We start from the raw sequence: 24,524 nt of genomic DNA on the forward strand, positions 1-24,524 counted from the left end.
GACTAGGCACCTTACAGCCTTCCAGACTGAATATTGAATTCAACAACTTTAGATCTTGAGCTCCCTCCTCCATCCCCACCCCCTTTCTGTTTCTTCCCCCTTCCTCCTGTTTTTTCCAATAATTTATATAGATTTTTCTTTTCCCACCTATTTCCATTATTTTTAAATCTTTTATGCCCTGCTAGTCTTTCCACCCCACCCCCACTAGAGCTGTACCTTGAGTGTCCTGCCATTCATTCTTAATTAGCACATTTGTTTAGATAGCACAACCTTCAACACTGCTTGCTTGTCCCTACAACCACACCAGCCTTCTCCCCACCACTTCTCTCTCCCCCCCCCCACCCCACCTTAAACCAGCTTATATTTCACCCCTCTCCTAATATTCACTCAGTTCTGTTGAAGGGTCATGAGGACTTGAAAGGTCAACTCTTTTCTTCTCTGCCAATGCTGCCAGACCTGCTGAGTTTTTCCAGGTAATTCTGTTTTTGTTTTGGATTTCCAGCATCCGCAGTTTTTTGTTTTTAACCTTCATTGGGAATGGTTTTAGGGACCCCAATAATCTAAACTCATTTAGATTACCCTAAAAGACAGACAAAATGAGAGAAAAATAAAAGGAAGTGCACAGGTGCCAACGCTTTGATTAGGAGATTTTGTGCATTGGCAGCAGCAATGCTGTCCTTATAACCTTCGATATATTTCGCCACATCATAAAAGTGACTCCACTCCTGGCTGCAAAACACTTTGGCAGGTCTGTGATAGTAAAAGGCTCTATATAAACATAAGTCTTTGTTTTGGAGTCACGGATAGCTCAAATGGGTATGTCTCAAATTTGAAATAGAGGAAATGTCTCAGTTTCCCCTCCCTATCACACTTTCCTTGACTCTCCTCCCTCTCTCTCACACACAATCCCTCACTCTCCTGTCTTGGCACAAGCTTCCCAGGGGAATTTGAGTTTTGAGTAAAAAATGATGTGCTCCGGTGAATTTTAGATCACCTTGTTTCATGGGAGTAAAATGTTAATGTGCAAGAAAAACAATTCTGTTAACTGATATAAAGTTAGTCAGCAACATACTTTAAATGAGACATTGTTATAAGGACAGAGTTTATTCATTTCTGTTGTGACTGATGCACTGAGACTCCACAAAAATGCTTACACATGCACCTTATTTTTTCCCCCTTTGGATGTGTGCAGTTGTGGGATCTCCATAAGTTCAGAAGATTTAGTATTTTTTCATGAATATTTTCACTTCTTTAAGATAGGGGTTTACCTCAATTTCAAAACTATCAATTGTCTGATCACAGTAACCTCTCCTGTGAAAAATAAAACCTATGTTGCGTGCATCAGTCTACCCTCAATTTAAACATATTATTTGAACACTGAACCTATGTACTTGCATCTAATTGGATGGATAACACAAATTCAACTCAAAGGAAGTTGGTAGGAAGCCATAGATCTTCTTAAAGTAAGATTTTTTGTCAGTCAATGGGCTTTTTAAATTTGTTCTTGGAATGTGTTACTGGCAAAGCCACATCTGTTCACCACTAATTGCCGAGAAGGGGATAGTGGGTCCACTCCTTGAATCACTGCAGTTCTTCCAATGATGGTATTCTCACATGTTAAATTCAGAATCAGATGCACTGATCAAGCAGAGTGCTCTATCCTGAATGCTGCTGAGCTTAGAATGTTGTAGTTGCATCCATCAAGACAAGTGATAGGAATTACATCCTACTCCTGACTTGCACCTTGTAAATGGTAGATCAGATTTGAAGGGTCAGGAGGTTATCAATTCATCACAGAATAGCAAGTCTCTGTCCTGCACTTATTGCCACCATGTTGCTAGGGCTGTTTCAGTTAAACCTCTGATCAGTAAGGTGGGGAGCAGTGTCCACGAGATGTTAATGGGAGATTCAGTGATGATGGTACCATTGAAGGTCATGGGAAAATGGGTGGCCTTTCTGATTCAAGATGATCATTGGCATTTACATGTTGTGAATGCTAACTGCCAGTTATTATACAGGGCTTGCTGTAATCTGGAATTGGAATCCCTCTTCATTACCAGAGGGATTGCGAATGGACCTGAACACTGGAATCATTGCTAACAGCCCCACTCCAAACGTTATGATAGACAGAAGCTCATTGATGAAGCATCAGAGGATTGTTGGACTGAGGATGCCTTTGTGTGATGCCCTTCTACATTCCTACTCCTGAGGTACTGTGGATTGATGATTTGATCTCCGGTTTTGTTTTTGATGATTTCATTGCCCATCCAAGTATTGAATATTTAAAACGTTACTCACTACATGAACTTAATGTACCTAGCTTTTCAGAAATACTTAAGTTATGTGACAATAGCTACAAATTTTGTCTACCATACCACTACTCACTGGCAACATGCAAATGAAGCCTGAGTCCCAAAATGGCTCAGGCCTCATGCTGGCAACATGTCAACACATAAATCGTCATGCATTTTTGCCTGAGTCTTGCAACCAATAGTTTCCTATTTGGAAGCTTGCAATGGCACCTATGATTAAAAATATTTATAACTGAACAAGTAGATTTCTCTCTAAGTGAATAATATACTTTCTTCTTTCAATACAGAGCGAGTAACATCACATTGTTGGCAGAGAAGGAGAAGTTTGGAAGCCTTTAAGAATATAAGGTTACTGGGCAAAGTCCAAGGTTACTCTATATCCCTGCAGCTGTGATCTTACATGTTGTATTTAAGAGCGCCTTCAGGTGGAATCAAATATTTGAAGATGCAGGCAGTGTATGATTTATTAGAGTAGTGAAAAGTAACAACTGCTTCTTCATTAAATCCCTGGAGATGCACCTTTCAAGATGATAAGCGCTTTAAACATATTCAAAGTCTATGCTTTCATTGCATTCTATCAATGAAACTATATGCCAGGTTGGAATAATCACAACAAGAAAGAAAACCTCAGATCAGTTTACAAACAATGCAGAGACACAAAGTGTGGGTCACCTTGTTACATACAGGTCCTTAGCAAGTACAGCTCTTGAGATTGGGGAAAGATTTGCCAGGAGGCAAAAGCCTTATTGACTTCCATATTCAAGAACTGATTAGATTTCTCCAGTTATATTACCTGCTATATGCAAATCTCTTATCTTAACATTGTTGCGATTCATTTATTTTCACTAGCAAAATAGATTTTGTACAAATCATCTGTTATTGCTGTTCAAAGATTTATATACCAGCTAATATTGTGTCTTTTCTTTTAAGTTGGAAAATCAAGGCAAAGGCCCGGATGACAGAATACTAACGCGAGTGAACAGAGTAAAAGACACCAGGTGAATCAGGAAGTGCTGACTATGTGAATTAACAGATTTCAGGAGGAAGAAAAAATTGTACAAGATAAAGTTTCCACATGTTTATGTTTAAATTTTTCATTTTTGGAATTAGTTAAATATCAGTAACTACAATTAGTGAGGCAAACTCCCAAGCAAAACATAAAAATAAAGTAATGAAATAAAATTAAAAAGGCTTCACTAGCACAAGTTTGCAACACTCAGATACATAAGGCAAGATTTAGCCAATCAATAGCAACACTGATAGTAGCTCATATGAATCATGGCAAGTTGTGAGTTTTGTTCGAGTAGTTAGTTGGTATAATATCTACTGCAAAGATCCAGATGCATTATAAAACTGTTGCATAATTATATGTTCATATATTTCTAAATTAATTTACTTGTCATTTTGTGTTTTGTATTAAAAATATACCTAGACATTGGAGCCAGTGGAGATACTTTGAAAATCCACAGGAGCTCAAACCTGCTGAAAATAATCTAAAATACTGAAAGAATGAAAGGAATGGAAGAAATTGTGTTTATTTAGTACCTTTCACAACCTCAGAACATCCCAAAATGCTTCATTGCCAATGAAGTACGTTTGAACGGTAGTCACTGTTGTATTGTATACAAAGTATTTAGGATAAGAATCACCCAAAAGTACCTAAAAATGTAACTTATTCTTTGCAGATTTCCTGTCTTGTCTCTTGAAGTAAGCTGGGCTATAGTTCATCCATTATGAAATAACTAGTAATTTTCAGGACCATCAGTATAATTTAGATCCTCTGCTTCACAGTCAATGCCCACACATGGCATGTTTTTCATGTTGGATGGTATATTTTTGATGTTTCCTGGCCAAAAGTCATGAATAAATCATCTTTGGCATGTTAACGGCAGGCAGTGATACTAAAGGGTACAACCTGGGAGTTGTGCTGGTAGGGTAGGGAGGCAGTGAGAGAAAGGAGTGATAGAGATGTGGCAAAGACAGAGGAGGCTCACAACTGTGATAGGAGGGAAGGAAAGCAAGGGGCTGGATTTTACAGGGTGGGTGGGGGGCTTGCTGCTTGCACCACACCACCCCCCCCCCCCCCACCCACCCACCCACCCACGGATGGAAAGTTGGTTCAAAACCGACTGACTTTAAATAAGAGATAAAAACAAAAAGCTGTGGATGCTGGAAATCCAAAACAAAAATAAAAACAGAAACAGAAATACCTGGAAAAACTCAGCAGGTCTGGCAGCATTGGCAGAGGAGAGCCCAGTTGACGTTTCGAGTCCTCATGACCATTCAACAGAAATAAGTAAAAATAGGAAAGGGGTGAAATATAAACTGGTTTGGGACAAGCATCCAGTCATAGGTGGAGATAACCAAAAGATGTCACAGACAAAGGAACAAAAAGGTGTTGAAGGTAGTGATATTATCTAAAGGAATGTAAAGTGCCTAGTTGGAAGATGAGGTGCTGTTCCTCCAGTTTGTGTTGAGCTTCACTGGAACAATGCAGCAAGCCTTCCGGACTGAATATTGAGTTCAACAATTTTAGATCTTGAACTCTCTCCTCCATCCCCACCCCCTTTCCATTTCTTCCCCCTCCTTTTTGTTTTTTCCAATAATTTATATAGATTTTTCTTTTCCCACCTATTGCCATTATTTTTAAATGTATTTCCACCCATTGTTTATCTCTACCTTTTAGTATTCCCCCACCCCCATTGGAGCTATCTGTACCTTGGTTGTCCTGCTCTCTACTCTTAATTAGCACACTCCTTTAGATAATATCACCACCTTCAACACCTCTTTGTTCTTTTCTCTGTGACATCTTTTGGTTATCTCCACCTATGACTGGCTGCTTGTCCCAACAACTGACCCCCACTCCCCCCACCACCACCCCTTAAACCAGCTTATATTTCACCCCTTTCCTATTTTTACGTAGTTCTGTTGAAGGGTCATGAGGACTCGAAACGTCAACTGTGCTTTCCTCCGCTGATGCTGCCAGACCTGCTGAGTTTTTCCAGGTATTTCTGTTTCTGTTTTTGTTTTGACTTTAAATAAAGTTGCCCTGCAAGATAATATGCTGCAGGCAGCCTACTCAGACTTCCGTCCCTCAGCGGAAGAAGTCCCACCCTTGAGAGCTGCTGATAAATCTGATTGCTCTATCAGTCTCAGCAGTGCCAGAACACAGTGGTGGATGATGCTGTGACTGCAAGGAGGCTCCAGGGTCACTGGAGAGAGGTAAGTCTGGGGTTTTGGAAGGGGAGGGATAGGGGAGCCTAGGGAGAGGCCAACCAAGGTGGGGGATAGGTTTGGAGGCCAATTGAGGAGGAACAAGGGAGGTGGGGGAACATCATGGGGTGGGAGTGGTGCACCTGATGCACACAGGAGACACCCCCCTCCAAATGATATGCCCCCCTTTACTTCCCACCTTTTCAACAAAGTTGTTTAAAAAGCGGCCTTCTCACTCTCGCCCGCCTGCCCAGCATTTTGTGGCAGTGGAAGCAGATTAAGGGCCTGAAGAGGGCAATAATTGGCCACTAAAGGCCCTCAATTGGCCCAAAGGCAGGTGGGCTATTGGGAGCCTTAGCCAGCTCCCTTCTGTGGAAGGGTCATGAGGACTCGAAACGTCAACTCTTTTCTTCTCCGACAATGCTGCCAGACCTGCTGAGTTTTTCCAGGTAATTCTGTTTTTGTTTTGGATTTACAGCATCCGCAGTTTTTTGTTTTTATCCCTTATAATGGGGTTGGCAGAAAGACTGGTGGGCTGGCCACCCGACATATTTTATGAGCTCATCCCCCACACCTCTTGCGCCAAAAAAAACTACACGTTTGGTGGGGAGGGTGTTGGAGGGTGTAAAATACAGCCCATGGCGTTTGTCTGGAGTGTAGGAGCATCGTTTTGGAGGTGGGGAGCCAGAAGCAGCACCGACATGAGGGAGGGGAAGAAGAGAGAAGTTTATGTGAACCAGAGAGCAAAGAAAGGTGATGGCAAGACTTGAAGGAGAGGGAGAAAAGTCACATCATAACCTGGCGGATGGCAGGGGGCGAAGACATTGCAGGCAGAGAGAGTTCGCTGCAGTGGGGAGCATGGAGAACACGAGTATCCAAACTTAGGGCTGTTGGAGGGGAAAAGCAAGACTGAATTGGGGTTGGCACCAGAAGAGAGAATAGTGAATGAATAGTGGTGTGAATAGGAGGGAGAGGATACTGCTTTAAATTAGGGGAGGGATTTACAGTGACTGTGCAGATTTAAGAGGATTTTCAGGGGAGAGTATTCCTGTGAGCTGGATGGCACTGGAAGGAAAGATTGCCTCTGTGAACAGGAAGAGTAACTGTTGGACGTAGCCTTGGGGAGGTGGTGATCTAGCTGGTGTGTCAACAGCCAAATATCACAAATTTCCCTTTGTTAGACCTAAAATCTATTAGCTATAAAGTAATGAAATGCTTAAAATAACCTGAATACATCATTTTTAATATTAATTTTTTAATGGCTATGCAGCTGCCCTCCCCACTATTCCATGTAAAATATACTACCAGTTGTCATAGGTAACACATGTAAGGAATTTGTATAATTAGAAATTTGCTGTCCACATCCCTGACTAGAACAATCCCTTCTTCTGTAAGACCAGGTTTGCTATTAATTAAGCCTTTATTTTAACAAAAGCTAGTTATAACTATTTTCTCCCATTAATACGTTATTTCCTGTATTTGAAGATTTCAAACACAAGGAATAATTAAATTCACAGCTGATAAATAGAATAGTTTTCAATAAAGTCGGACAGATGTCACTTAATTTTTAGGAAAAAAATCAATTTTCACTGTCTCTTAAATTGCTGGAAAATACATTGAGTAAAGTTTCCAAATCTAATGCATTTAACACTTGTATCCTTCTGCAGAGTTTCAGATTTTTTCCCCCCCAGTATGAGTACAGGCATTTTTGTGTATAACTAAAATTACAATAGGGTATAGTAGCAAAATTGTTGTTTCTGCGCTACAAATCCAAAGGCCTGACTAATGAACTGGAAATGTGAGTTCAAATCCCATCACAGCAGCAGGGGAGCTTAAATTCACTTAATTAAATAAATCTGAAATTTAAAAGCTGGCACCAATCATGATGATAATGAAACTACTGAATTGTCAAAAAACCCAACTATTTCACTAATGTCCTTTAGAGAAAGAACTCTGCCCGTCTGGCCTATATGTGACTCCAGACCCACCGCAACATGGTTGACTCTGTGCTCAGCAATGGCATAGCAAGTTACTTGGTTATGCTCAAGAAAGCAGCTCATCACCATCTTCTCAAGGGCAATAAAAGCTGGCGTTGCTAGCGATGCCCATATACCATGGACTTTTTATTAAAAAGTCTTATGCAGCATATGTTGGTTAGGGCAGGTGACCAAAAGCTTGATCAAAGAGGTACGTTTTAAGAAGTGCCTTAAATGAGAAGAGGAGGAGAGGTTTAGGGAGAGAATTCCAGAGAATGACCTTTGACAACTAAAGACGCAGCTGTCGATAGTAGAATGATTAAAATTGAGGATGCCCAAGTGACCAGAATTGGAGGAGGGGTGATACCTTGGAAGTTTGTAAGGGTAGAGGAGATTACAGAGATAGGGAGGGGCGAGGCCACGGAAGGACTTGAAAATAAGGTGAGAATTCTAAAATTGAAGCATTACTTAGCACAGTAAGGACCTGTGAGCACAGGGGTAAGGGTGAATGGAACTTGGTGCAAATTAGGACATGGGCAGCAGAGTTTTGGTTGGCCTCAAGTTTATGGAGGCTGGAACATGGGAGGCTGACATGGTGTGTTTTGGAATAGTCACGCCTAAAGGTAACATAGGCATGGATAGCAGCAGTTAAGCTGAGGCAGGGGTGGAGGTTGGTGATGTTATGGAGATGGAAACAGAAGATGTTAATGACGGTGCTGGTATATGGTCAGAAGCTCATCCGAGAATGATATTAGACACACTGAAAGGATTGTTTTCCCCAGCAATGGACTTTTATGACTTTAAATTGCCTTTGGGTTCTGTGCTGAGTAAACAAACGCATCTCAGTTTGAAATCACCTGACCATCTTCCCTTCTCGACAAAAAATGAATTAAAAGAACAAGCAACTCCTTAGCGGCTCAAACCTTTGTTTTAAAAACTCTTACAAATAGCTTAGAACTCTTTTTCTCCATTACTTTTAATAAAATGCTGAGTTCTGCATTAAACTCCAGAGAATGCTTACCTTGGCTGCTGTGGTCATGTCATTGCACTTCTTCTGGGAATGGTCATCAGAGCATGGAATTACCACCATGGCATCCAAGTCCTTCCACGCCACCTGGCTTACATCATGGGAAGCTCTCACTTGTGGTGTCCCCTGCAGCGGGTCTCACCAAAACGCCACCTTATTTAGTCAAACAGGCCCTTATCCAAAAATTTTGGGCCCATTCCTTCAAGACCTCTTATGATATCTCAGTGGAAAAAGAGCTATGCAGATACTGGAGATTTCTCACATTTTAGAATATGTTTATAACTGAAGTGAACTTCATAATATTGATTTAAGGTGATTATCAAACATGTGGCTCATTCACTTCCTAGTGCTAATCCTTAGTTCTGGGGCTGGATTGCTGATGAGTGGGAAGCAGAAATTCACCCAAGTTGAGATCTTGACTCCATGTCACATGGCACCTGATGCCCAATGCAATTCTTGAGGAGCAGACCAATTACTGGCCAGGGTGCATGCTCACTGTCCAATTATAATGGAAACTGTTGGCCTCTGGTCCCACAACTGTGGCTGTTAAAAAAAGTTGGCTCATGACATCTGTCCTCAGCTTTTTATTGGAGCACATGGTTGGTCTGCAGTTTTAACTGTGGCTGAGTTGGTTGCACTCTTAGCTCCCAGTGAGGAGGCTGTGGGTTCATCTCTCACTCCAGGGACTTGAGCACAAAACGTATGCTACTCGCTCAAATGAGATGCTGTTGGTCCTCTCACGTAGATGTGAAAGATACTGTGGCACTATTTTGTAGAAGTGCAGGGGAGTTGTTCTCCGACAACATTTATCCCTAAACTAGATGACCTTCCTTTGTGCAAATCGGTTGCTGTAATTTTTACTTTACAACAGATCAAAAGTATTTAATTGGCTATGAAACACTTTGGGATGTCCGACGGTTCCATAAATCATTCTTTTAAGTTCTGAGCTGCGGGATGAACAAAATTCCCGATTCGTCTTTGGCTGCGTGACCATAGTTGGGATAATTTGGAGAAGTCTGGCGTTGGCAGCGAGATAAACGGAATATACAATTAAATGGCCGTTTGACCTCATACCTTGCAGGCCACATATCACTACATTCCTGCAAATTCCGATGTTTCAATCGCAGCTAGACGCGTTAATTGTTAGTCAAGCTACAATAAGGGTGATTCACACACTTCACATTCCTTCCAAGCGAAACTGGGCAAGTAAACTCAGCAAAACTGGCACAGGAAATGCACACTCATGTGACTCGCTGAATCATTGGACACACCTGGCTTTGAACCGAAGCTAAGGAAGATTGACATTCAGAAGTCCTGGGGAGGAGGAAAGAAAGAGAGTTAATTATTGTTAGCCCGTGTGTTGTATCGCCTCCAAGGTAAGTTTAACATTGTATTTGGGCTCTCTATTTCGTGCTGCTGTGTGGACGCTTCTCGTTATTTTCTAGGTGCCTGGACATGACCCCCTTATGTTGGTCAGATTTTGGAGTCTCAGTGATTCTGTATCCGCGGAGAGTGTTCACGGCAGCTGCCATGGTGTGTGCTCACTGCACGTCCACTTATCTAAACTTCGCTTTAAATCGTATGCTGGTGTCTCTATTGGAAGTTTATTTTCTTAACCGTCAAATGCTTATGAATTGTACAATTCGTTCACCAATCTAAATCGAGAGTTTCTTCGAAAGAACTAATGTCTTTGGGCTTTCAAAATTTACCCCAGTGTTTTCATGTAGTAATCAGCAAAATGCCTTGTTGAATATTGTAGATCAATGTGAGAGAGCTGGGGTTTTCTTAAGATAGGGGGGACATTTAAACTATAAATTCAATATTTCATAGTTTACAATAAACTTGGTCAATTCACCTTTCCCCATTTACTTGTATTCTTGCTGGTGAGTTATTTACAGGCTGTTATTGTTCCGTTTTTTAAAACGTTTTAGGACATTTCTCCTGGCTTTCTCACGTGCTCCTGTTTTCTCTGGTTGGTAATTATGTCTTACGGTGGGGTTAATCGGTTTTTTGTTTGTTTGGCTGAACCATATTATTTTAAACGAAGCGATGAATTGATTTCTTGCTGTGTGTTAGGTGCTGTAACCTGCCGCTCAGGGTGTGGTGTTCACGGGGTCTGACGTAGGTTCGCCAACAGAAACCTTTTGGAGGAAGTTGTGCAGGTTGGCGAGTGTAGAAATTGGTTTAAATTGGGACCTATTTCGGGAGACGGAATGTTTTAGTTAATCTCGATTTAACCAAAGCAGGAACCATCCGAGTAGGGTTGTAAAACGCTGGGATATTGTGGGAAGAGTGTAACTAACGCAGTGTTTGTTTTTTCTTGGCTGCGTTATTGCAGGAGACTCTCTGTAAACCAGACATTTCCGGGATCTCAAGCTGGACGTCGACGAGAAGGTAAAAAGGATGCGAACTCCTGATCTCAGTCTCTTTTTTTAACTTGATTTTTCCCCTTTTCCCGGAATGGGGAGCGGATTTTAACGCTGTGACTGATCTGTTTCTGCCGATGAGAGGGGGTGGGTAACTCTCAACCTGGGTTGCTCAAGTAGGTAGAGGGTGTGTTCTTCTGTCCCTGTGGGTCTTGGATTCCTTCCGCCACGTCAAGGATGGAATTTCCTCCACATCTCACTCTGGATTTTTTTTTTTAAACGGGCTTCTATATGGATTAGTCGCTCATCTGGGTTTGCCGAGAAGTGTCCTGCTGCTATTTCACTGCTGTTTTCACTTCGAATTGGCGTCGAACCTAGTGCGAATCCGGAGTCGAGGTCTTACCTGACTCTGGGAGGCAGGAGTGTGAGACTGACGGGGCAGCCTCTCATCATGTAGTAAAACGAAAGCAATATGGAACGTAAATGAGAATATGGTGGCAAACGATGTTTGCAATATGTTCACAGTCCCCGCTTACCCTTTTTAAAAATTGTTGCCTATGTCCTGTTTTGAAAAAGAGAACATTTCCGATTTGAACCACTGCGGTGGCTAAGGGCCGTCGCCATGGTACGTTCCAGACAAGAATTAAGACAACAGAAGCCAATTACTGTCTACTGGAACTTGCTACCCCCCCACTGACATTAGAAATGTAAATTCAGTGCTTTGAATCTCCTGGACTGCAGCATCTGGCCACATTTACACAGTAGACTTTACTTTGGTGCAAAGGGGCTTCTGCCTGTCACCTAACTTAATGTAGTCTGAATGTGTATCAAGACCAGATTTCAGAGGGAAAGCTAACGAGTCTCTCCCACCTCTTAAGTAGACTTGCTCCAGTGTGCAGTGGCCCCTGACTCCGGATTTGGTTGCATTTATGCTACAATTATACATAGTCACATAGAATATGTAGCACAAAAAACAGGCCATTCAGCCCAACTAGTCTATGGTGTTTATAGATCACATGAATCTCATCCTTGTTCATCTCTGCCTTCCAGCATATCTTTCTATTTCTCGCATACATTTGTCTGCTTTCCCTTTGAAAGCCTCTGACCCATTCACCTCCACCATTTTCTGTGGTAGTCAATTCCACATTCTAACTGCTGACTAAATACATTTCTCCTTGTTTCCTGATAGGATTTATTGATTGGTAACTTTCTTGTACATATGGTTCTTGCTTTGGATTCTCCCACAAGTGGAAACATTCTCTCCATACTTACTCTGTCCAACTCATTCAGAACTTGACTTCTGGGTCTCCTATAAGCCTTCTCGTTGGTCTGATGTGTAAATGTGCCATCAGAATATTAATTCCCAGCTCAGTTCTGAGTGCAGCAATGATTTATTTTTGTTGATCTGACCATTGCAGCACAGTACACTATGATTGAATGCTTATAATAATGTACAGTATGTAAGTTGCACTGAGAGCTTTGTTTTATGTATTCAACTGTTTGGTTATGTCCTGCAACTCATTGGTCATTTTAAAACTGGTAGTAAAAATACACTTTTTTCATATGACTTGTTACCCTGATAAATGTCATTTTAAAAAATATATTTTTAAGTGACATTTTTGCTACTATTCCTCTGAACCCAGTGAAGTTTATCAATACTGGATTGGATGGAAAACAAAAACAGAATTACCTGGAAAAACTCAGCAGGCCTGGCAGCATCGGCAGAGAAGAAAAGAGTTGACGTTTCGAGTCCTCATGACCCTTCGACAGAACAGACTGCTGAGTTTTTCCAGGTAATTCTGTTATCGTTTTGGATTTCCAGCTTCCGCAGTTTTTTGTTTTTATCTCTGGATTGGATGGAAGCTGCCCAATAACTGTGTCCAGCTGTGTGAGCACTAGCTTGTTACATCCATAAGGTTTAAGCAGACCTTCATTTACAAGTCAGTATTGTTGAAAATATCCTGTAGATCTAAATGTCTCTAAATGACCATTTTATTTTGTTCAGATAATGGCAATACATCCTCGCAGGGTGCGTTTGAAACCTTGGCTGGTGGCCCAAGTGGACAGTGGCCTTTTCCCAGGTCTAGTTTGGCTGCATCGGGAAAATAAACGTTTCCAAATCCCTTGGAAACATGCAACTCGTCACAGCCCCCCTCAAGAAGAAGAAAACACTATTTTCAAGGTTTTGCACCATTATATATTTTACTGGCTTTATGACTTAGCATTGTGGAGAGTAAGGTTATAGAAGCTCTTATAAAAAGATCCACCATACCAGAAACAGTTGAGTAATTTCAAACGGGGGTGCCAATTCACTTCTGTCAGCTTTATGCTTGTACCAAAGTGGAAAAGTCTCTGGTACTAATTTTCTCTGAATAAAGTTGTTGGGTTATAATGAAACAGTTGAAGAAAAGTCTTTTAAACTGAGAATATACTCAGCTTGTCTATGACAAACTCTTGTATATTTAATCACTACATGGAACAAGATTGGCCAGTATGCACTGAACCAACAATGGGATTGGTTTTTTTTTTCTTGCTGAAATCAGTGGGTTATCAATAACCTCATGGGATTGGCAAATTTACTGCCCCATTAGTGCCAGTTCTGCATCCATTGCTAATTTTAGAGACCTACCAAAGAGAGCTGCCAAAGTGTCTGCCAGTATCAGGCAATGGGGTCCCTTTTAATATGCAAGTGAAGACCCTGTGATAGATGTGGGACCCCCGATTGGCATTTTAGGGTTTGGAGCCTTGCATTTGCCGATCCATTTTCATTGGCAATGCAGAAAAGGTAAGTTTAAATTTGTTTTTGTGGTGACAGGAATAATAGGAGTGGAAGGAGCAAGCACTGATCTGGCTTAAATGTAGGATCAGCTAAATATTAATTCTAATGTTTTTATCTGCAGGCATGGGCAGTAGAAACTGGAAAGTACCAAGAAGGGATTGATGAACCAGATCCAGCCAAGTGGAAAGCACAGCTTCGTTGTGCACTTAACAAAAGTCGTGAATTTAACCTAATTTATGATGGAACCAAAGAGGTTCCGATGAATCCTCTTAAGATATATGAAGTGTGTGATATCCCACAGAGCGGCAGTACACCCAGCAATCCAGGTAGAACCTTTTGGTTGATTGCAATAGCTGGCACTGGCAAATCTTTCACCCAGGTGCTAAAAGTAGTTGTCAGTTGGGATTTTAACTGAATAATTTTTGTTAACTAACAGTTTTTATAGCAGACTGGGAGCAGGTATTGGAAAATAGTTTTTTTAATATTGGGATATGCAGCAAGTAGCTATAAGCTTCAAGGGGTCAAATTTCAATATGGTGTAACAGTAAAATGAAAATTGTTATGGAGGCAGAGCTGTCAATGGACTCACCAACTTGTATTTATATGGTATCTATTTATGGTGTCTAGTTAACTGTCCCAAGGAGCTTCACGTGCGCATTATCAAATAAAATTTGACACTGAGCCACACAGACATTAGGACAGCTGACTAAAATCTTGGTCAAAGAGGTTTGAAGGAACAACTTGCAAGAGGTAGATAGGTTCAGGGAGGGAATTCCAGAGCTTCAAGGTTGAGGCAGCTGAAGGTGTGACTGTCAGTGGTAAAGTGAAGAAAATTGGGCATGTGCAAGAGGCCCGAGACATCAGTGTAGGGCAGGAGGAGGCTACAGAAGTGAGGAGGGGCAAGACTATGGGAGGGATTTGTAGTCAAGGCTATGAATTTTAAAATTGAGGCATTGCCAGAAGTAGACCAGTAATCTCATGATGGATGAATGGGATTTGGTATAAACTAGGATAGGGGCAGCAGTTAAGGCTGGCCAGGAAAATCTTAGAATAGTCAAGCCTGGAGTTAGCAAAGGCAATGGTGAGTGGTTCAACAGAAGTTGGCTGAAGGCAGGGGCAAAAATGAGTGGTGTTGCAGAGGTGAAATAGGCAGCTCTTGGTGGTGGAGAGGATATGTGATCAGAAACTCACCTTGGGTTCCAGTAGGTAGCAGAAGTTGTAAGTGGTCTAGTTTGGCCTTGGACAGTGACCAGAGAGCAGGATAGAGTCAATGGCAAAGGAACAGAGCCTGTAGCAGAGACAAACATGTACGGGATATCGGGCAAGCTCTATAATGAATCTGAAGCAGTAAAGATGCTGAGAAGGGTGGCAGTGAGCATACATGTGGAAAGTGACCAAAAAGCCAAAATGGTTTTGGGACTTGTTCATTAGCTTATTTGTTTTCTGTTTAAAATTAGCCTTTAACAAAATCTAGCTAACAATGTAAAACTTCTCGTGTGAGATTGCCGCCAGAATCAAAATTCACTGCTCAATTTAGGTTTTACTCCACCCAATATAGTAAAGGGACAACTTAGTTTTATTTTGACTTCCCACGAATATTGATTTAAATTAAATGGGTGTCGGATTTATGTTAAACATTTTACAGGATCTGTACCATGGGAAGAAAATGATGTAGATTTGGAAGATGAAGAGGAGGATGACTTGAGCTCTTCTCAACCTCAAGTTAAAGTGAGTGGAAAAACTTTGAAACATGAATTACAACAAATTCATTCTGGAAATCTTTAGCACCCTGATGATTTGGTAGGTAAGGCCACCATCAAGTGCAGAGCTAAGTCATACAATACAAAGTCCCCAGCTCAATTCGTGGCCTGTTAAGTTAACTAGCTTTGGTCAGTACAGTTGTGGGGACACTATAGTTGAACTTAGTGGTTGTAGGTCTAGAGAATGGAGCATGGGGTAAGAAATCAGCTTGGATTTTTGTTCTCTATTCTGGTGTAAGAATCCAGGCTAGAAAGCATACATGGATGAAAATCAGTTATGTACACTACAGATCTTGGCTCTGACGTTCAAGAAACCTGATAATGTACTATCTGGGCTAGCATGGCAATGACCATTTTGACAAAGGAGAGATGGATTGGGTTCTATTTATCAAGCTAGGGCGTGGTAAATCATTAATGAATGAGGCAATAAAAGTTTCAGATGATGACAGTATCTGAACCTGAAATCGTAGTCTTCGAATCATCCTTGTATGTTAGCTATTTGTGTTGGTCTGTTTTCAGCTGATTTATTGTGCAGAATGCCAGCAGATGCCTTGTAGTGACAGTAAAATTTATGATAACCAATGCAACCTTATCCGTGACCAAATCAATCTTTGTCAGGAAATAATGGGACCAGCATCCAATATAAAGAAATGAATGTAATCAGCAACATTCAAATTATAGCATGACACAGCAGAGAAGGAGGCCATACAGCCTATATTTCTGCTCTTTGATAAAACTATCCAATTAACCCCACTCCCCTACCCTTTTTTCCTGTAGTCCTACAATATTTTCCCCTTAAAGTTCTTATCTAACTCCCTTTTGAAAAAGTTATTGGATCTGGCCAAGGTAGACTGGGAACAGCTACTTGTGGGAAATCTACAGAGGAGCAGTAGGGGGCATTCAAAAAGGAAATGGGGAGGGTACAGGCTCAACATGTTCCCTCTAGGATGATAGGAAGGAGTAACAAGCCCAGAGAACTATGGATGACCAGAGATATTCAGGTTACGATGCGAAGGAAAAGAGGCTTTTAGCAGGCACAAGAGAAGCAAATCAACAGAGGCATTAGTGGAGTACAGAAAGTGCAGGGCGGAGCTTAAAGCAGTTAGGTGAGCAAAGAGGGGATATGAGAAAGCTCTGGCTGGTGAAACTAGGGCAAATCCCAAGATATTCTATAAGTATATCGATTAGAAGAGGATAACCAGGGAAAGAGTAGGGACCAAGGAGGCAATCTATGGGTGGAGCCGAGGACATCGGGAGAGTGTTGAATGAATGCTTCACATCCGTCTTCACCCAAGAAAATGAGGATGAAGGTATCGAACTCAGAGACTGCGAGGTTCTTGAGCAAATTGATAGAGAGTGACAAGGTATTGGAGGTGTTGGCAGGCTTAAAAGCGGACAGATCTCCAGGTCCGGATGATTTGTGTCCCATACTGCTGAGGGAGGCAAAGGAGGAGATTGCAGGGGCTCTGACCCAAATTTTGAATTCCTCTCTGGCCGCAGGGGAGGTGCCAGAGACTGGAGAACAGCTAATGTGGTTCTGCTATTTAAGAAGGATTGTAGGGATAAGCCAGGGAACTACAGGCCAGTGAGTCTCATGTCAGTGGTAGGGAAACTATTGGAGAAAATTCTGAAGGAGAGAATCTATCTCCACTTGGAGAGGCAAGGTTTGATCAGAGATAGTCAGCATGGCTTTGTCAGAGGGAGGTCATGCTTAACAAATTTGATTGAATTTTTTGAGGAGGTGACCAGGAGTGTAGATGAGTGTAGTGCAGTTGATGTAGTTTATTTGGATTTCAGCAAAGCCTTTGACAAGGTCCCACATGGGAGACTTATAAAGAAGGCAAATGCACATGGGATACAATGTAATTTGATAAGGTGGATTCAACATTCTCCTAGTTGTAGGAGACAGAGGGTGATGACAGAAGGATGCTTTAATGCCAGTGTCCAGCGGCGTACCACAGGGATCTGTGCTGGGTCCCCTATTATTTGTCATTTATATAAACGACATAGGTGACTCTGTGGGGGGGGATGGGTTAGGATTATTAATTTTGCGGATGACACAAAGATTGGCCAGGTGATTAACAGAGGTTGAGTGTCTTGGGCTACAGGAAGGTATAGATGGGGTGATCAAATGGGCCGATAAGTGGCAGATGGAATTTAACCCTGAAAGAGTAATTTGACAAGGAAGTATTCAATGAACGGCATGACACTAGGAAGTTCTGAGGAACAAGGGACTTGGGCGTGTGTGTCCATAGATCTTTGAAGGCAGTGGGGCATATTAGTGCGGTGGTGAAAAAGGCATATAGGGCACTTGCCTTTATCATCAAGGCATAGATTACAAAAGTAGGGAGGTCATGTTGGAGTTGTATAGAACCTTGGTGAGGCCACAGCTGGAGTCCTGTGTGCAGTCTGGTTGCCACATTATAGGGATGATGTGATTGCACTGGAAGGGGGTGCAGAGGAGATTCACCAGGGTGTTGCCTGGGATGAAAAATTTGTTATCTTGAGAGGTTGAATAGACTTGGGTTGTTTTTGTTGGAGCAGAGAAGACTGAGGGGCGACCTGATCGAGGTGTACAAGATTGAGGGGCGTGGATAGGGAGCAGCTGTTCCCCTTAGTTGAGGGTTCTGTCAAAGGGGGCATAAGTTCAAGGTGAGGGGTAGGAGGTTTAGGGGGGGAATGTAAGGGAACGCTTTTTTACCCAGAGGGTGGTGATGGTCTGGAATGCGCTGCCTGAGAGGGTGGTGGAGGTGGGTTGCCTCACATACTTTAAATGTACCTGGATGAGCACTTGGCATGTCATAATATTCAAGATTATGGGCCAAGTGCTGGTAAATGGGATTAGGTAGGTCAGGTGTGTCTCACATCGGTGCAGCCTTGATGGGCCGAAAGGCCTCTTCTGCACCCTGATTCTGCTTCCAGCACCCTTGTAACCTGTGCATTCCAGATTCAATGAACAAAGCCAATTTAGATTCTTGCTCTTCAGCAATAGACCCCTCTGCATTTATGAAAATATTGGTCTTTGGTCACTTATGGGTATTTAAAAGAAGGGCTACTCATTCATTTCCTTTTTCTTTTTATACACAGATGCAAGAAAGCTTTCCATTTCTCAACTTGAATGGTAAGTGAACCCAATACTATTGTCAGTGTGAATTTAATCTTTGACCAGAGTTCTTGTTTTAATGATTAACATCTTGGAGTAACATGGTTTTTTAAAAACAAAAATACCCAGAAACTGGGTTTGAAATCAATCCAGTTAGGCTCTATATTGGCTGTAAGTATCCAGTGTGAAATGGGTCTGGGCAATCTCAGCCCATTTCCTCATGGGCACAATTTGGCAGTCTCACTCAAAAGGACAATGTTGCTGATATTATTTTGGTTGTGGGGTGCATCAAAAGATGCTTGATGCTGAGATGTGTGCAGCATTTGAAGAACAGAACTGCAAATAAATGATTACCATTAGTAATGGATCAAGCACATATTTTGCAATGAGTAAGAATCCCAGAGGATTAGGAATCTTGTGCTTGTCTAAAAAGTTCTCTTGTGGAATTTTTACATTTTTGACATTTAACCATAACAGAATAGAAATAACCTTGCTTCTTGAGTTTTTTTCTCTCCCGTCCCTCTCCATTATTTATACTCATGGGCAAAAGTGCTGGATGGTATTGCATAGAAAGGGGGAAGAAAAGGGCTGTGTTTTAAGAATATAGGGTCCCTTTTAAGACAGATGAGGAGAAATATTTTGAGGATTATTAGTCTGTAGAATTCTCTTCCCCAGAAAGCAGTGGAGGCTGGGTCATTTAATTAATTCAATGCTGAATTAAATAGATTTTTAATAGATAAGGGAGTCAAGGATAATGGGCAGCAGATGGAAAAGTGGAGATGAGACCATAATCAGATCAGCAATGGTCTTATTGAATGACAGAGGAGGCTCAAAGGGCCAAATGGCCTCCTCCAAAGTCCTGTTTTCCTTTGAAATACTATTGAAGCGGAATTACTCTTGTAATGTAGAAAATGCAGCAGCCAATTTGCATTCAGCAATGGCCCATAAACAGTAAAGTGCTAAAGACCAGATATTAGTATTGGTTGGGAGATAAATATTGGCCAGGACACTGAGGACAGCTCCCATGCTCTATATTGAATAGTGCCATAAAACCTTTTATGTCACCTGAGGGGGTGGATGAGGCCTCAAGTTTAATGTTGGGATGTGCCATCTTTCTGATACAAAGTACAACACCCTTAACTTGACGTCTGCCTAGATTTTTGCGCTTAAGTCTCGGGCAACTTTTTGACTCTGGGATGAGAAGGGAAAATCTCTTTTGCAAGATGTAGTAATACCCCTTGTTTCAGGAAATGTGGGCATTCTTAAGAGGTGAAGCAAAGAACATCTTGGTGTCTTTATCCCCCTTTTCCCAGATTCAGCAGAAACTAAGGATTTGAAGTTGATTCTCCAGTTAAGAATCCAGAATTCCGCATTGTAACTATCAATCTAGCTGGGTTAATTATTTTTAAAATGTTTCTAGTAACGTACACTGTGTAGTGAACTCGAGGAATTGTATTATAGTTCAGCTTTACTTGCAGCATTATTGCTATGTTAGACATAATCAGGACCTGCAGTAACTCCAATCTTGCTCTACACAGTAGTAATTGATTGAGGTGGCCTAGAAAGCCAGTCATTTGTAATTGGTTTCTTCGTGAGGCAACCACCAGTGCTGCCTTGGGGCAAATAGGAAGTGGGTGTTGCCCATCCTGAGATTTGTTTTACAAAAATTGAACAATACTATAAATTACACAAAGTAAATTGTGGATGACCTAACAAAACAGTGCAGGAATTATTTGATAATGAAAGTTGATCTTTTATTAATCAGTAGCAATGCCAACTCTGTAACTTGAGTAACATGAACCTTGCAGACTCTCCGATGGCCCCAGCAAATGTGACCAGTTGTTCTCCCAATGAGTGGATAAAGACAGAACCAGAACAGATCTTGCAGGTCGATCCACACTTACCAGCAGAGATATTCAGCACTCCAGAAACATGGATCAGCTCACTGCCAAGTAAGCAAAAAATCTGCATGCCAAAATCAAATCTAAGATTGGTTTGTTTCTCTATAGCAAGAATTTTTCTTTCTCCCCCATGCCAACCTAGTTAGTGGCATCCTTGCACGCCTTCAACTCAGTTGCAGTTAATTGCATTTTCTGTCTTGTTGCTTAAACTGAAACTGGCCATTAATATTTAACACCATATCCTCATCAGAAAGACCTGAATTATACATAGCACCTGATGACGTCTTAATGTTTCAATGAGCCAGATGTATAATGAATAACTTGAAAATGTAATGACTATGTAGGAAAGTGTAACACTTTGCTGCTTGTAGGAATTCATTGCACTGAGACAAAGGACCAGCTAACTTGTTTAAATTAATGGTTATAGTTGAAGGAAGAATCTAATCTGGGATATTAGAAGAGCTCTCTGCAGTCTTTATTGCCATGGGATCTTTAAAATCCATCTGAATTTGGCCCCCTGTATAATCCAATAAGAGCACCACCTAAAATGCAACTCTCTGCACTGCTGACTTGGTGGATGTCGCCCTCAGTATATTGTTACATCCTAAGGAAAACCTTGAAGTTGGGACATTCTGACTTTGTACTGAGAATGTTGCTACCTGAGCCAAATTGATTTCCTCACGAAAATATTAAGAGGAAAGTATATTGGAGTGAAACATGCAAGTTTAATGGGAACTCTGAATATTTTGCATCTGACAGAGAATAGAAAATTTGCTGCCATCAATGCAAATGTTAAAAGAGCATAAATGAAGGTAGATGGGAATTGATGTCAAAATCTCAGTGAAAAGTAATCTGCTTTTAAAAGGAATTGCGCTAAGTAACTTTTTTCCATACACTTTATAATGGATGGGAATCTAATCATCCTTCAAATTTTAAAAATATATTGTGAAAAGGTTCTCTTAGAGCTTTAAAAGGTTGATTTTATATTTCCCCTCAATTCTGTATAGTGACAGACCTGGAGATCCAGTTCCAGTACAGAGGCAAAGAATTGGGACCAGCCTTAAATGTCAGCAATCCACAAGGATGCCGTCTCTTTTATGGGGATCTAGGTCCAATGCCAAACCAGGAGGAATTATTTGGTCCAGTTTCCCTTGAACAAGTGAAATTTCCTGGAACAGACCATATCTCAAATGAAAAGCAACGTCTCTTTACAAACCGTCTACTGGATGTGATGGATCGAGGACTGATACTGGAAGTGAGTGGTCATGCAATCTATGCCATCCGCCTGTGTCAGTGTAAGGTGTACTGGTCAGGACCCTGTGCAAGTGGAACTACTACCCCACATGTCATAGAACGACAGAAGAAAGTCAAACTCTTTTGTTTGGAAACTTTCCTAAGTGGTGAGTTTTCTTCAGTAACTTTTAATGTGAACTAAATGGGATGGATTGAAGAAAACTGGTTTAATTTCTGGGTATGAAAGCATAATTTCCCTTGTTGCAATTGGTCCCCCTCCCAAAGGTGTTCATCCTGTGTCTTCCTCATGTGAAATGGTTCAATCTATGGCTGTTTACTTTCACAATGACCAATGTGATCCCTTGGTTCTACCATCAGCTAAAGGAAGCTGCATATAAGGATAAGGGAGAAAATGTCGGAGAGGGCAGGAATGAAGAAAGAGAACCATTTTATGTTGTGTCTCTGAATTCAGTAATGCAGTGCTCCTCCACCCAGGGCTATGCTAATTAGGAAAATCAGTTGAGGCCAAAACTGAAACTATTGCATGTCTCCAATGTTATTTCATCATTAACCATTGACAAAAATGATTGGCTGACCTTTAAACTGGAACATTGTGTCTTCACACATACAAAACCACTGTTTTTGATTTTGAATTGCAGATCTGATTGATCTTCAAAGAGGACAGAGTAACAAAGTACCACCATTTGAGATTTACCTGTGCTTTGGGGAAGAGTGGCCTGATGGCAAACCGAAGGAAAGAAAACTAATAATGGTGCAGGTAACAGATTCCTGGGTTTTGCCTCAATATAAATTTGTCATCTTTCTAGACAAAGGGCCTGTTTGTGGCGTACAATTTTTTTGCACCATTTCAGTTACAAAGGTGATTTAATTATCAATGTTGTCATTGTGTTTAGGATGTAGAATCTGGCTAAATGCTCAACACATAGGTAGTAGAGTGAACAATATACTGTCTCCTTTTGAGTCTAAAATTGAGAACTGAATAAAAGTCTACTGCATTTTTACAGTCCAGAACTGATTTAATTATTTAAATTCTAATCATCTTCATTTCTTAATATTTTAAGTGACTTTTTTTAAAAAGTGACTTTAGATTTAAAATGTGAAGCCACAAATGGATAGAAGTTCAGGATGTTTAACAGTTTTTTTCTGTTCTATTTGATTTGGTAAAAGCCCAAGATTTCTAAATATCTACGGGCAAGGGATTGTTAAATTTTCTGATTTAGGCTGCTATTGGTGCTTTTAATTGTACTACAAGCTATCTTTGGAGTTGTTTATTATTAGGCAAATGATGTGTTTCCCATATTTACCTAACCAATGGGTTCTAGCTTCACTAAAACTTTCCAAAAGCCAACTATATAATTAGTGGGCCAATGGCTTAATTAGTTTGATTTATTGTTTGTTCTAGGATATGGGCAACATTTGGCAAGGCCGCATTGAGGTTGTGGTAGGTCGTCGTCTTGAAGTGTAGCAATCCTAGGCCATATTGATCAATAAATTCTGGGATGTTGACGTAGTGATGCAATATCCCAAGTCTGGGTGATGGGTGACGATGTTCCCATGATATTACTTAACCTCCTCATTGGTGGCAGCTGCAAGGAGAGAGGCACTTGCTGTGCTTGTAACAGTAGATTGCACTTGACCAAGGGGATGCATTTGGAATTTTTAAAAGCTACAATGGTCTTTAGTAAAATGTTTCCTGGTTTTCCCCATCTAATTGTTGTGATATGTCCTAATCTTTCAGGTTGTGCCAGTTGTTGCACGGATGATTTACGAGATGTTCAACGGTGAATTTACACGTTCTTTTGACAGTGGCAGTATTAGGCTGCAAATCTCAACCCCAGATATTAAAGATAATATTGTGACTCACCTGAAGCAGCTGTACCACCTCTTACAAACAAACCAAGGACATGAGCCATGGCAAATTCAACCTCCAAACCTGCACATGGCACAACCCCTGCCAACCCAGTGACATATGGTTTCATTCTAACCACTAGAACTTTTAACTGTAGGTGAAAATTCCTCTAAAATATTGATTACTTTTTCATGTGGTTAATATGCTTGCTCACACTATTGGTACCATAGAAGACCATGAATGTTATGTTGTAACTTATGGAATTGAGTTTTATTAAAGAAATTAAGCTCTATATAGTCTCATCTAATGAGCTTTTGTTTCCCAAAAGCCCAGTCTCAGCCTATAGTTATAAACAAAATGCTGAACTCTGGAGATTGGAGATGGTTTATAGCAATTTAATCCCAATGTTTGCAATAGGATCTAATTTTCAAATCCATTTCCAATATTGTAGAGAGAATTTGCAAAAGGTGCTACAAAAATGCAACCTAAGGATGTCCCTAAATGTTTTACAGCCAAAGTAGTACTTTTGAAGTGTAACTGCTTTCGTAATTTAGGAGGTCTTAGTACTCCTACTGTTCAGCTGTAGACTTTTTTAGGGCACTGAAATTGTCCAATAAAGGCTTATTTTTGGGCTGTAGACTTCTGATTAAGTGAATTTATTTCACAGAGGTGCCACAGTTCCCAGACAGAGTCTTGTGTTTGTCTTGATATTTTTTTTGAGTGAGCAGAATTTGGAATGCCTTGTGCTAACTTCAGTGTGCTTGGTGGGTAAAGGAAGAAGCTTCAGACCCAAACCGACAAGGGACTGGATACGATATTTAATGAAAGTACCATGGTGCTCTTTTAAATAGTATAAGAATATGGGGCAAAATTCCCCTCCCCCCCCCCCACCCCCCCAGTTTGTGGGGGGTGGGGTGGGCTGCCATTTTTAGTGGGTGGGCCAATTAAGGCCCACCAAGCGTGGCATCTGCAGGGAAGCCCTAC

At 41.1% G+C, this 24,524-nt stretch overlaps 1 protein-coding gene across 2 annotated transcripts; it reads left to right on the forward strand.

Moving 5' to 3' along the window:
* Positions 1-9,780: 9,780 nt before the first annotated feature.
* irf6 (interferon regulatory factor 6) lies at positions 9,781-24,179 on the forward strand. 2 transcript variants are annotated; one of them, XM_041195995.1, is made up of 10 exons: positions 9,781-9,904; positions 10,867-10,922; positions 12,900-13,076; positions 13,795-13,999; positions 15,319-15,401; positions 18,521-18,554; positions 20,345-20,488; positions 21,445-21,837; positions 22,330-22,448; positions 23,430-24,179. In XM_041195995.1, the coding sequence occupies exons 3-10, from the start codon at positions 12,903-12,905 to the stop codon at positions 23,655-23,657; spliced, it is 1,380 nt and encodes a 459-aa protein (XP_041051929.1). In that variant the 5' UTR covers positions 9,781-9,904; positions 10,867-10,922; positions 12,900-12,902; the 3' UTR covers positions 23,658-24,179. The 2 variants fall into 2 exon arrangements, with proteins under 2 accessions (XP_041051929.1, XP_041051930.1); XM_041195996.1 differs by lacking the exon at positions 9,781-9,904 and adding an exon at positions 10,672-10,690.
* Positions 24,180-24,524: the final 345 nt, after the last annotated feature.

This window comes from Carcharodon carcharias, chromosome 9 (genome assembly GCF_017639515.1).
Source record: "Carcharodon carcharias isolate sCarCar2 chromosome 9, sCarCar2.pri, whole genome shotgun sequence".
In the NCBI taxonomy this organism is placed as follows: Eukaryota; Metazoa; Chordata; class Chondrichthyes; order Lamniformes; family Lamnidae; genus Carcharodon; species Carcharodon carcharias.